Source organism: Sarcophilus harrisii, chromosome 6, assembly GCF_902635505.1.
Source record: "Sarcophilus harrisii chromosome 6, mSarHar1.11, whole genome shotgun sequence".
Lineage (NCBI taxonomy): Eukaryota > Metazoa > Chordata > Mammalia > Dasyuromorphia > Dasyuridae > Sarcophilus > Sarcophilus harrisii.
In genome coordinates, this window is record NC_045431.1 from 94230376 (window position 1) to 94244230 (window position 13855).

The 13855-nt window shown below is 33.0% G+C and overlaps 1 protein-coding gene across 1 annotated transcript in view; it reads left to right on the forward strand.

Moving 5' to 3' along the window:
• The window catches only part of TLL1 (tolloid like 1), a 280048-nt gene that overhangs the window by 176104 nt on the left and 90089 nt on the right, over nt 1-13855 (forward strand). The window contains exon 10 of the mRNA XM_003773091.4: nt 8983-9098. Within this exon, the coding sequence (XP_003773139.1) occupies nt 8983-9098 (116 nt within the window). The remainder of the gene's footprint in view (nt 1-8982; nt 9099-13855) is intronic.

Sequence of the window (13855 nt, forward strand, 5' to 3'; positions counted from 1 at the left end):
CTTGGGAGGGAGCATGGTACTTTGGAAAGAATGTTGGATTTGGATAATTTAAAATAATATCACTGCTACTTAAGTCAATATATGACCATGGGCAAATTCTTTGACCTTGCTAGGTTTTATCTGTTAAAGCAGGAGAATGGATTAGTTAGCCTTTGATGTTCTTTTTAGCCCTCAATCTTATGACCCTTCTCTGACTATGTAGCTTATATGTAGGTCTTTCCCCCTAAAGTTTTCATAGGATTTTTCCTGATATATTCTTTATACTTTATTTTATAGAAACTTGTGAATATGTACTTCTATACTATATTAGGATAGCATCTTGAGGTCAAGGTCTTTTTTACATTTATTTTTATGTTTTCAATCCCTGACATATTAACTTGCACATTGCAATATTATACCCATTGAATTGAATGTCAGAAATTTCAGGGGCACTTTGGGGAACTTAAAAATTAAGTGAAAATAATGAGACAATTCATTCAAATTACTCTTCAGCAGTGTCTCTGTTCTTTGCCAAGAACTGTCTGGTATTTGAGCCCTAATGACTTGGTTCCTTCCTTTGCAGTTTTATTTCAGTTTACTCTGTTCTGTGCATTCAGTGATATGGCAACTCTGGTATTCTTGATGCTCTTAAATCTCATGACTGTGTCTTTGCTATATAGGGCTGTCCTGCAGGCCCAGAATTTACTCCCTCCTTGCCTTTGACTCTTTGCTTCTCTGGATTTCTTTAAGACATTTCAGATTCCATCTTCTACAGGAGACCTTTGCTCCTTCCCTTCCACCTACCTCAAGCCTTTTCTTATGAAATTTCTTGGTATATATGTTATATTTATTTATATGTATATATAACATATAATATATGTTTATGCATTTATATGTATGGGCAATATGTTTATATGTAATATATGTTTATATGTATTACTATGCCTCTTGAAATAATATAGACCAACAAAAGATAATATAATGTATGTGCAGTTATTTGCATGTTATCTTCTCCATTAGAATATGATCTTCTTGAAGGCAGGGACTGTGCTTTTACATTAAATATAAAGTATTTGGCACTTAGTGACCACTTAATAAATAATGATTGTTGACTAATAAAACCATCTATTACTGAGTCCAGAAGTGTGAGGCTTTGTTATTAAGTCTATATGTGTTCTTTGTTACTAAAAAATATAATAGAGAAGGAATTTTAAAAAGTGGATTTGGAATTTAATGTAGTATGGATATTGACATTTTTCTGCGGAATATTTCCACAGTATAAAGAAGTATTTCTAGTAAAGAAGAAAAATTGTAATTTAACATATAGGTAAGACTATGTATTTGAGAATTTCAGGTAATCTGTATTTAAATCTTTCTTATACATGTGTCATTAATATAGTTTTCTTACAACCTTGGGAAACCAATGAATCCTTTACCATGTGTGTGTGTGTGTGTATATATATATATATATATATATATATATATATATATATACACATATATATGTACAATTATGGAGATGAAGATTATTTAATTTGAAGAATGCCCATTTTTTCTAGCAGACTAGTTCAGGAGTCTTGGAGAGAAGGAATGAGTAGGGAGAAATCCAGTTCTCCTTGGCAATATGGAGGGAAAAAGTCTGATTGTAAGGCACCTTTGAAATTTGTGAGCAACATTAATAATTTTTTGATTTGTTTATTAAAATTATCTCTGAGTCTTTGCTTTTCATCATATGCTATGTGTTTTTAATTACAAAAAATTCATTCAATAATGTATTTTTCTTTTTCTCCATGACAAAATATTTAAACATGTGGAGTGAGTTGAAGGCACCTCCCCATATGTTTCCCTAAAACCCTCTTGCTTCAACTGTGTGTTCCAAAGAAATATCTTTGTATTAGGTTTGTATTTAATATGTTAGATTATTTTAGGAAATCTCTAATATGCAAAAGAAACATTACATCATATAGCAGAATTATTGATTTTATGAATCTCATGAATATAATCACACAAGGGCACTGGGGTCTGCTTTTTAACTTTTCTTTATCACCATGTATCTTTATCCAATTCTCCCTTCTTAATTCCCTTGCTTAGATTTCATTTTTTTTCTAACTTTCTGAAACTTTATGAAAAAAAATGAGTGGGGAAAGTACTTGTGAAGGAAACATTTGTTAAAAATGAACAACTATCAACTCCCCATTTTCCTTGCTTTGGAGTTGGACCACAGCATGAATGGTCCCCCAAAGCAGAGAATTGACTTATTTGTTTAATAAACATTGAATTAGAACTGGAAAGTGTCAAAGAGAAGATCTAAGCTAATGTCATTTGATTTCATTTTTTTCCCTTGAAAATATTAAAAAAAAGTTTATTGCTACAAAAAGACAGTAAAAATTAGTAACTACTTACATATATGTTGATTTCCCTACCTATAGATCTTTGAAGGAGCATATTAAAAACTGGTCTTGAAGCCAGGAAAATGAGGGTTCAAAAGGTGGCTCTAACAAATGTTGAGCAAAGTCACTTAACTGCTTAATATAATCAATTTTCTAAATTATGACTCCTTCTGATGTTCCTTCTAATTTCTTTCTGCTGTGTATTTTTGGAAATGTTTCCTTGACTGTCTCCTCCTTTCTCTCTCACTTTCTGCTGTTCTATCTTTCTTTTTCTCCCATCCTTCCTTTCTTTCCCTGTCTTTCTTCCTTCCCCCTTCCTTTCTGCCTCCTCCCCTCTCTTTATCTCTCTCCCTGTCTCTCTGTCCCCTTTTTTCTGTCTCTATCTCTCTATGTCTCTTTTTCTGCCCCTATCTCTGTCACTTTCTCTCTGTCTTTTTCCCCATTTCCTCCTTTCTAACCCCCAAACCTTCCATTGCTACAAATACAGTCCTCAAGATAAACAAATAAATTCATGGGCTGAGCTGGAAAATGTATATATTTTTTAAATAGCCTTTTATGTAAAGGTTATATGTATGGATAACTTTACAGCATTGACAATTGACAAACCTCTTGTTCCAATTTTTCCCCTCCTTCCCTCTTCCCCCTCCCCCAGATGGCAGGATGACCAGTAGATATTAAATATATTAAAATATAAATTAGATACACAATAAGTATACATGACCAAACTGTTACTTTGTTGTACAAAAAGAATCGGACTCTGAAATATTGTACAATTAGCCTGTGAAGAAAATCAAAAATGCAGGTGGGTAAAAATATAGGGATTGGGAATTCAATGTAATGGTTTTTAGTCATCTCCCAGAGTTCTTTCACTGGGCATAGCTGGTTCAGTTCATTACTGCTCCATTGGAACTGATTTGGTTCATCTCATTGCTGAGGATGGCCAGGTCCATCAAAATTGGTCATCATATAATATTGTTGTTGAAGTATATAATGATCTCTTGGCCCTGCTCGTTTCACTCAGCATCAGTTCATGTAAGTCTCTCCAGGCCTTTCTGAAATCATCCTGTTGGTCATTTCTTACAGAACAACAATATAGAAAATATATTTCTCATTCTGTCCCTCTCTTTCGGGAGCTGAGAAGCCTGCTATTCATCTGTCTAATAAAATCATTACGAGTCAGTAAATTCATTAAACTTCTCAAGTTTTTCACTGTTTTATTTCATATTATTGTTTTCACCAACCACTTCATTTCAATGATTGAGAAAGGGAAGGCTAGAGAGCTTAAGTGACTTGTTCATACTTAAACTGTTAAGTGAGAAAGTTACAATTTGAATCAAGGTTCTATGACTCCACATATGTCAATCTTCCTACTTCACCTGTTCTGTTGGGGTAGAATCATATAGTTATCATTACAACAGTATTAGCATGCTAATTCTGTTTTTATCAGGCTAATGTATTTCCAAGGCCGGGATGGTCATTGTGGCCTGGGAATATTTTAAGATTTAGAGAAAACTAGCTAAGGATTAAAAATGTGTGAATTAAATTACCCACAAAATAAACAAGGAGTGATGATTTTTGCCTTTGGAAACATATTTACCATGTGTCGACATATATAGTCATAGTAAGTTTACCATAAGAATTGTTTTTCTTAGTTCCTTATTAAAATTAGTTTGTATTCCCATGGTACTTGTTAATAAAGGAGCCTTAAAAAGCATTAGATGTCAGCAGCCTGAACAAGGGATTTAAAAGTTTTCTAGGAATAATTTATCTATATGCATATATATAATATGTGTATATATATATATATATATATATATAATGTATACTCATGACTTTCTATGTACATGCATACTAATAAATATAATCAGGTTTTTTAAATGCATTTTTAAAAATTACTGTTTCTACAAAGTTTATTTAAAGTTTTTTTTTTTTTTTTTTCCTAATCAGTATTGCTTTTTTTCTTCTGAGACCAAGAGACCAATTTGCCTTAATTTCAAAGAATTCAACTTTGGGGAAATCCAGTCCATTCTCTGTAGTTTGATGGAAGTTCTTGATCATTACATAGTTTATTTTTAGACTACTGTTAATTATAGCTAGAGTGTTTTTACTGATCCACACTCATCTCTAAATTGTTATTTAGCATTGAAAGTAGAGGCCATAAGAGAAGACATATTTCCTGTTTAGAAGCACATTGTTTTCATAAATAAGACTTTAACCATTCCCAATTCTCCAGGAATTACTGTTGTTTAATATTTACCAAATATCTTCAGAGTTTTAAAGGCTTTTTGGGAATTTGATGAGCCTCAGAATTGTGTTAATATGACCTTAAGTATCTCCTATCTAATTCTGCAAATGTTCTGCTAATCAGAATCAATATTTTTTCTTCCCATGTTATAGTTAATATTTTATGTAGTTAATAGTTTTCATCCAGTTATGATTATATTAGGCACAATAAAGGTAGGATTTCTACCTTTACCCCTGTTCTTTATATTTTCAATGTCATCTCCTCCTTTTTTCTTTGTAACTCAAAATTTTTGAGATCATTTATAATTCATTGAGGTTTTGGTGAGACAAGGAGGATTCACCTGCTGGGAGCTGTAGCTATGTAATTTGAAAACATTGCAGCTTTGATTACATTATCAGGGAAGCAGTCTTATATTTTCCTTTTCAAAATAACACTTGCAAAATCAGCAAATTAAAAAAAACACACAACAATGAAGGTCAAAAAGATGATTTAGTGACAAGTGGAGGTCCCACTTGATGATGATGATAAGAAGTGATACTCAAGAGAGTTTAGGGGTCAGCAATCCAATTAAGCCATGCTCAGACCATACATCTTGCTTAAACTAGTCAGTCAGGATTTGTGTATTGAGGATTTTTTACAAAGTCTTGGAGTAATCCATCACTCAAACCAGACAACCATGGAGATGCAGTCTACTGAAATTACAGGAAAACATTGTTCTCTAACCACAATGCTGACAAAAAACTGGACAGCTTTAGAGAGGAAGGAATTATTAGTCATTCCTCAATCAGTTATATGATGGACAGGAAATTTCTGAAAAATAGAAATATTTAATATGCAGACTTTTGAAGTATCTATATTTGTGAGTCTTAAAATATTCTTAGTTGTTTTGTGATTTTTTGAATCTTATTTGTGTCAAGAGTAGGGATTTCATGTTTGGTGATATTTTGATATATTTTTCTTAAATACATATTAAATTTTGGTTCATTTGTTGTTATATACAAAGTCACAGACTTTTTATAATTGACAAGAACTTTAAAAATATTGTTCATTACCCCATTCCTTTTCAGTGAATGGATGAAAAAGCTTCTAAATGCTTAGTATGTCCCAAACTAAGACTAGGGATACAAATACAAAAATATACGTCCCTATCATCAGGGAGCTTTGTGTTCTAATGAGAGAGACAATATCCAAAGGAGCGCTCTAGCCTGCAAAGGATACTTTGTTCCAGAAAGTTACAGTGATGCAAGAACAGAAGCATAGCTGATTAAGTCTTACGATTCCAGAACTAGAGGGAAGAGTGATGGAGAAGAAAGAATGAGGGAGGGAAAGATAGCCAGAGAGTTAGGAATGAAGTGAAACATAACTGGGCTTTTGCTGAAAATTAAGTGACTCCCAAAGACCCCTTTCTTTGGCAACCAGATTCTCTGTTTGGTTTGTAGGAGCAGGAACTGTCTTTTTTTATTCCAGATACTTAGCATGGTGTCTAACATATACTTAATAGATGTTTATCAGCTATTGACAAGGAATCCGTCAATCAGGATCACAGAAGGAACTTAAAGAATAAAGAAAAAGGGGGTTGTAGAGGAGATACAGATGATAATTTAATATATATGAATCCCTATGGGCCATACATTGACTAAGAGAAGTACATATCAGTGTTATGTATATTTAAGTGTATTTTAATTCATTTAGTTAAACATTCCCTAAATACATTTTAATCAGGTTCCTTCACACTTAGGAGTGTTGTAAGCTCTATGTATTATACTTTTGCTTTAAGAGTTTATTTATTCCAAATTCTTCATTTTACAAATGAAGAAACTGAGGTTCAGAAGGGATAAGTAATTTCATTCTGGGCCATTTCCATTCATACTGATCTATATCTTGCCATTGTACCCAGATGGCTCTGGCGAGAAAAGTAAGGCAGGTAACCTTGCACAGCCCTCGTTCACTTAAATGCAATTCACCTGCATGTCATAGCAGCACCTCCCTGTCATTGTCCTCTTCAAAAACTGTTCTGAGCCTTAGCTTCCTCATTTGTAAAAACTGAAACATTAAAACTGAGAGACACTGAAGGAGGGGGACCATGTCCCAGAAAAAGCATTTTCATGATGTATATATAATCTTGTTGACAGCACTAGAAGGAAATTTTTATGTTTTCAGTTATTTTCTTTCTCCCCCTGCTCCACACAGACAGCTATGTTTTAACTTCTGTATCTTCTACCTGGTCACATTTTGAGAGCAATGAAAACAATTTACTGTTATTCCAGGGGTTGGGACAGACTTCCTGAATAATTCAGATTTTAGGGGAGATAATATGATGATTACCTGAGATTTTGATCATTATCTAGATATGTCTATTCACTGTGTATAACTCATGCATTCCAATCCAAAATGAAAAGAAAGAAAGTAAAATCTTAATCACAGTCACTTCCCTATAGTAGAAAGCCTGCCATTATGAGATACCTTTTGTAGTCAGGGGGTGTTTAGGGATTTGGGGCAGAATGTTCCTAATGATATCTGCATAGCTGATTTGACTAAGGGATAATTTTAGTTATTGTTGCCCTGAGGGGGCAACTGCCAGGATAAGAAGGGATGGGGTTGGCAGATTGCCCAGTGACTAAAAGGACAGAGTTTTGAAGGATGCTGTGGTTGCCATATCACACACTTGGCTATCACAGTAAAGGTAGTCTGACTATCTACCAGTGACTACAGTGACTATCTATCAGTGACTACCATTCACTGATTGGTTGAATACACATTATACAGCTCTTGCATCAGACCGTGTTTTTTACTTTTACTTAAGACAATTTCTTTATAGCTTGCCTGTGTATTTTCCAAATATGAGCATAGTATATATTACAAATGGGTAGATCAAAGTAGATTAAACCATCAGGCATCAAGATGCTGTGCCTAAAATTTCACCAGCTTTTTGAGACTGACATATCTCATTATTAATATAATGGAGTGTGACCACAGGGTGACATAACTATGTAGTAACTGAGAACACTGAGCCAGTGCATGTGTTAATGGGAGAGCCCAAGGTCCCGGAGTTAGTTTTCCACTCAAGGAAAAATAGGGTAGTGCAGCTTGGCAAATAGGGATGATTAAAGTCTACAGAGAAGAATACTTCTGACTCTCAGTTCAGCTGGAACAATTAAATACTTCCTTGGTCTTAACTGTTGAGTGCACATTGTCAGTTACTGAAGTCAGTGATGACAAAGTTCTGTCAGGTAGTATATATTCTTTATCCTCCAAATAGTTTCTTTAATCACAGGGAAAGAGATTAATTGGGCTGAGGAGGGGAGAGAGTATAAATGGATGAATAATACTTTTTCACAAAGTTGTTAATACAAATAAAATAATTGATGTGAAAATACATAGTAAATTTATTCTTTAAAAATTCATACTTGTGATTTCATCAGGGTTTGAATAGTAGATCTCTGGTTTCTAATGAATAGTGCAGCATATGTATAAAGTGAAGCTATTACTTTGATCCTATAGTCCACGGGCATAATAATAAGTACAGGAGAGTAGATAGATCCATGGACTAAATTTGAAAAATGTTGATCCTATTTGAACAATTTGTGGAATGCTTTTTAAAGTGTTTTCATGAACGAAACCTTTATGAAAATAAAATTTTTAATGCTATAGTCCTGCTTTATGGTTTTCACCTGTACAGCATTAAAATTTTGATACTTCAATGAATCCAGATTCCCTCATTTGGATGATTCTTTCCACCAAAGCACATTATAATCCTTCCATGCCTTAGCCTTTATTGAACCACTTCTCACACTTTGATATTGCCATTGTAGAATGACAAAAGTAACAGTTGGGCCTCGGAACCATTTTGAATTTTTGTCAAATCATGAATTGCCCCTAAATTTCATCCTCGTGGAGCCAACATTCAAATGATACACTTCTTTGAGTTGACCGAAATTAGTTCTTGAAAAACAAATAATAAATTACTGAGCCTATATTTGCAACCTTATAGCCTTTCTTGATAGCACTGTTGCAGATTTGGTTCCATTGGCATACCCAGTAGACCTTCCTAGAGGTATCTCTGTATCAAGTGTACCAAAATGAAGCATTAGAATTAGAGAAGAACTTTAACAATTACTCAGCACATTTATGTATGGAAATTGTAGTAATTGGAAATATAAAATATAAATGAAAGTGATTTTACAAAGGAAATGATTTTTATTTTTTAAAATTCTTATTTATTTCTTAAAATTCTCAATACCAAAGAATGTGTCTATAATGATGTTGAATTGAATTAAAAATCTGACAGAATAACAGAAAGAAGGCACTTCTGCTCTCCTCCTGCGACATATGGAATAGTCTTCATTTACCTCATCTTATTTCTTTCAGCATGTGGAGAAACACTTCAGGAGTCTACTGGCAACTTTTCTTCTCCGGGATTTCCAAATGGCTATCCTTCCTATACTCACTGTATATGGAGAATTTCTGTGACTCCAGGGGAAAAGGTATTTTTGCAAAAACCCAAATATTTTATTTCAGTTGCTTATAATGAGGTAACATCCATGTTTTTTTAAACAGTGAATTAGTTTTAGTTGAGTTTTTTTTAAAACCCTACAGAAGTAAGAAGCTGAAGGCCTCTAGAAAATCATACATTATGCATTAAGACACTATTACTAAGGTATTATTTTGTAGTAAATACAATATATAATCCCACAATGCCTGGTATTCACTTATTTATTCATTCAGTTACTATTTAAAATACCTATTATGTCTAAGACTAAGAAAAAAATAAAGAACAAAATTATATTGTTTCCTTAATAGGCTGGAAAAAATTAGAGAGAACCATTATCTCTGTGCTGTATTTTAATTGATTTTTGTGGACATCAATCAGTGGTTGTTTTCTTTTCCTTTTTTAAATTTAAAAATTACTTATTTAAACTTAAAAACAAAATAGAAAAAGAAAAAAAAAGAAAATAAGAGATAAAGAGAAAAAAGAACAGAAAAAATTGCCACGTATGCAGCAGAACATAGGAGAGGATTCAAAATATGAAAAAATAAATTTCCATTTCAAGAAAGCCTATATAAAAATAACATACCTTGTTTTTAAAGCTACTCATTTTTTTTATTTTGTTGTAGATTTTCTTTTGTCCTCTGCTGTGTAGTGTTTGCTTTATTCTTTTCCCCTTCCCTGCTATCCATCTCTCCCAAGAAGGCTTCATGCATACTTCATTATTTCATTTGTATTCTTATAGATGAGATTGCTGCTTACCATAGGCAGTGTCAGACCAAGGCACAGCTTCTCATCGTATGTGTTTTTGTTTTATGCCTTTATAAATTCCCTTTAGAGCTACCCAATATAGTAGCAGCCTTTCCCTTATTTCAAAAATTATTTCCCCGGTATCATCATACAAATACATAAGCACATAGTGGTTTTCTATTAGGATGAGTTTTGATTGAAAATAAGGGTGATGTGTAGCTAAAAACACTGTTAAGGATATAGATTATTTCATTTTTGCTTTTCAATCTCTATAGTCTAGCACAGTTCCTAGGGGACAATAGGTGTTTAATAAATACTTGATAATTATTTATTTAGAATGAGTCATTTGGAAAATTATAAAGTTTGTAAAGAGATTTTAAAAATAGAAGCAAAAATTATACTGTATTTTAGATGATTTAAATAGCCAGCAGTCTTTCTGAAGTCCAAAGCTATCTTAAGTATTACTTTTGAGTATTATTCTTTAAATTCATGAATGAAAAAGAATTGTTTGATATCCCAGAAGTTCATTTTCATGAAGTATAATCTTGTTGACAGATGTTTGTAAGAATCAAAGAAAGAGCACAAACACAACATTTTCATGTTTTGACTTAGTTTCTTCTGCTACACCATTACATTTTAACTTCTCTTTCTTCTACCCAGTGATATTTTGGGAGCAGTGAAAATACTTCATTATTATTCTACTAGTTGTTTCAGAATTCCTGAATGGATTGCCTCAGTCTCCATGCTTACTTTCAGACACTTAGAAAGGGTTACTCCCATTTCTTTAGTCTAAGAAAATGCCCACTACAAGATAATATAAGATACTTTTACTTGTGATATTGTTATCATTCAGTTATTATTTGGAAATGCGTATTTTAATTATGGAGGTGTTGAACTGCATCAACTCAATATTTATTGAATTTTTTCAGTATTTGAATATTCAATATTTAATATAATACTTTCTGAGAGACCAGAGAAAAGGACGGACACTGAATTTAACTTTTGGAGCTACTTTCTTCACTGCTTTGCTCAATATGACTTCCAGTCCGAATCTCTAGTCTAAGTCTTTCACTTTGGTGACACAAATGGCTTTCTAATTATGGTTATCACATTTAGTGATTCACGCTGAGATGTTTCATATGAAAATATGAAGAAATTCAATAGGATATATAGGGAAGAAATGAAATATTGTCTATTGAACATGATTTCCACAGAATTGGTCTTGGTGGGACACCAAAAATCATCTGGTACAGCTTGTACTTGAATAAGAATCCCTTCTTAAGACTCCTTCCTTAGCTTTGGAGACTTCTACTGATTGGAAGACCTACTAGTTTTCAGGTGATCCACTCTGTTTTTAGATACCTCTGATTTTTAGGCTACCAGGGTTGTTTCTGAGAAAAATTGCATAAAATTGCATAATTTAATTTATTATTAATTGCATAAAATTACATAGGATTACAAAAGAATCTTTGTAGGTACAGTTTTTATTTTTTTCCTCATCTAACTTCACAGATCTCTTGAAATCTATCTACAAATACCTTTGTGGTAGCTAGTCCCCTCATTAGGAAGTCTGGCTCTAAAAGGATGACAAGAGATGAGTACAGTGTGATCTTAATTTCTTTTATAGTCAATTAATTTTCAAAGCTTTATAATACCAAACATTTTTAAATAAGCTTGTCAATATAAAACCAATACATTTTTTAAAAAGTTTTTTGTTTATTCAAGGCTGCTTGTCAAATCTTTTTTTTAAGAGTAAAATAATGGGGTTTTAGCCTATGGCCTTACTTCTTATACTTGATCTTTTAAATGGGACAAATTAAATACAGGGATTTGGATAGCAAATCCAAAGGAGAACCAAGGTGAGTTGAATGATTCAGGAGTCTAATGGCAGTGATGAAGGAGGATGTCATCAAATGGGGAAAATTATAGGGCATCCCCTAATGAAGAAATAAGCCAGAAAACAGACCCACTTACAGAGGATTTATTCCATAGGTAGCACAGTGTAGTCGGGCAAGCATCAGTCAGGGAGTTAGAAGAGAGCTACGTTTTTATTCTTATAATTGCTGCTGACCAATCTTGTGATGTAGGCAAGTCACTTTATTTTAGATTTTTGGTGTTATGGACTGGAATGAATCTTTGACTTTTCTTGTTCTGAGGACAAGATTCATTGTATAATGAGCAGGTTGAATTAAATGATCTAAAATGTCTTAACTTATTCTAAAATTCTATAATCTTATTGGAGCATTTATGAACACAATCACTTAGAAATCACCATTCTATCTGCTAATAATTCCTGAGGAAACCTGGACTTTATTGGAATAGAAGTGATAGGACTTTAGGATCATTTAAAAAAATTATTTGTTTAATTTGGAGAGAAAGGTACAGTTATTGGAATTTATTCTAGTTAGGTTTGTGCTTACCCAACAAAGTTGTTAGGGGGAATAATAAAAACAGTTCATATTTGGTTTAGAAAATGAATTTTCTAATTTTGGGAGAATGGAAAAGAATAGCAATAAATTTGTCTTTTTTGTATTTAAAATTATTTTGTATCCCTAGAGCATCCATAGTTTGTCCTACAGTATCCTGGTAGGAGCAGAAAGCCATATTAGCATTTATTATTGCTACCAATAGTCACAGAGGAAATAATTTAAAATTCATCATAAATCCTAAAGGGAATTTAAGATTCATTAAAATATTTGGTTTTATTCTGAGTGTTCTAAAGTTCTAAAGAAATTATATGAAATTGATATTATTGGAATAAAAGTTGAGAAAATAGTGAGTAGGTATTTGTTGAGTATTATTGTTATTACAAAATATAATTGGGGAAAAGGAATATGATGTGGTATGACAATTTTTTGATATATAATTTTAGCATTGACATATTCTCTCCAGTGGTCCAGCTGGCAACCCATCCATGCCTTACTCCTGAAACTCTGTCCATATGTTTCCACACAGTTTACATTGGAGAACTCTTTCCATCTGTTTGGGAGAAATTTCCTTCCTAAGAAATCTTACTTAGATATCAGTGGACCATGTTGCATGTCCACATCCATAAATTTTCTCCTCATTTTGTAGAATAGAATAATAAAACTCTGTGTTATCTCTGCTGACCCAATTTCACTAATTCTAGATCTGTGATCTTTTCTAGAAGATCACATAATGCCATGGAAAGAGCACTGGAATTAGAGCTAGGAAACATCACTTTTAATTCTATAATTTTTTCTTGTGACTTTTAGATCTCTTTGAGTCTTATGAGATCTCCAGTTATAAATGGCAATGATAATAACTTTTCTCCCATCCTCCCTTCCCCCTTCTCTCTCTCTCTTTTTTTTTTTTTTCCTTCTCTCTCCTTCCCTTCTTTCCATCTTGACTGTTAGAATCAAATGTGATCAGGGATATGAAAGTGACTTTGAAACTAGTTTGGAAGATGAAGTGTCAACCATTGTTAAAACTGTTTTATTATGAAGGGCATTAAGCATTAAATAGTGAGCATTTATAAAATACCTACTCTATGTCAGGGAATGTGCTAAGCAATAGGTGTCCAAAGACAAGAATGAAGCAGACCCTTTCCACAAATAAATTTGCCTTTGATTAGCAAAGACTATGTGTACTCACATAAGGCTATCTAAAAGATACTCAAAATACATCCAAGAATGTTTTAAGAAAGAGGAAAAATTAGCAGCCAGGTGGATCAGCAAAGGCTTCAAATATAATGTAGAATTTGAGCTTATTCTAAGAGGCTGAGATCAGAAAAAATGGACATGAGATAGAGCCTGGGCAAAGTCATGAAGATGGAGAAGAGAATGTTTTCTGGAAGGAAAAGCAAATAGCAAAAGCTATTTTGACTGTATTGTAGAGGGTGTGAAGGAAATAATGTATAACCTGCCTGGGTTGATGTCAGGTTGTCAGGGGCCTTAAATACTGGACAATGGACTTCTTATTTGATCCTGAAATTAATAGCTGGAGGATTTTGGCAATAGCGTGAGCAGATCTAAGCTTTTGGAG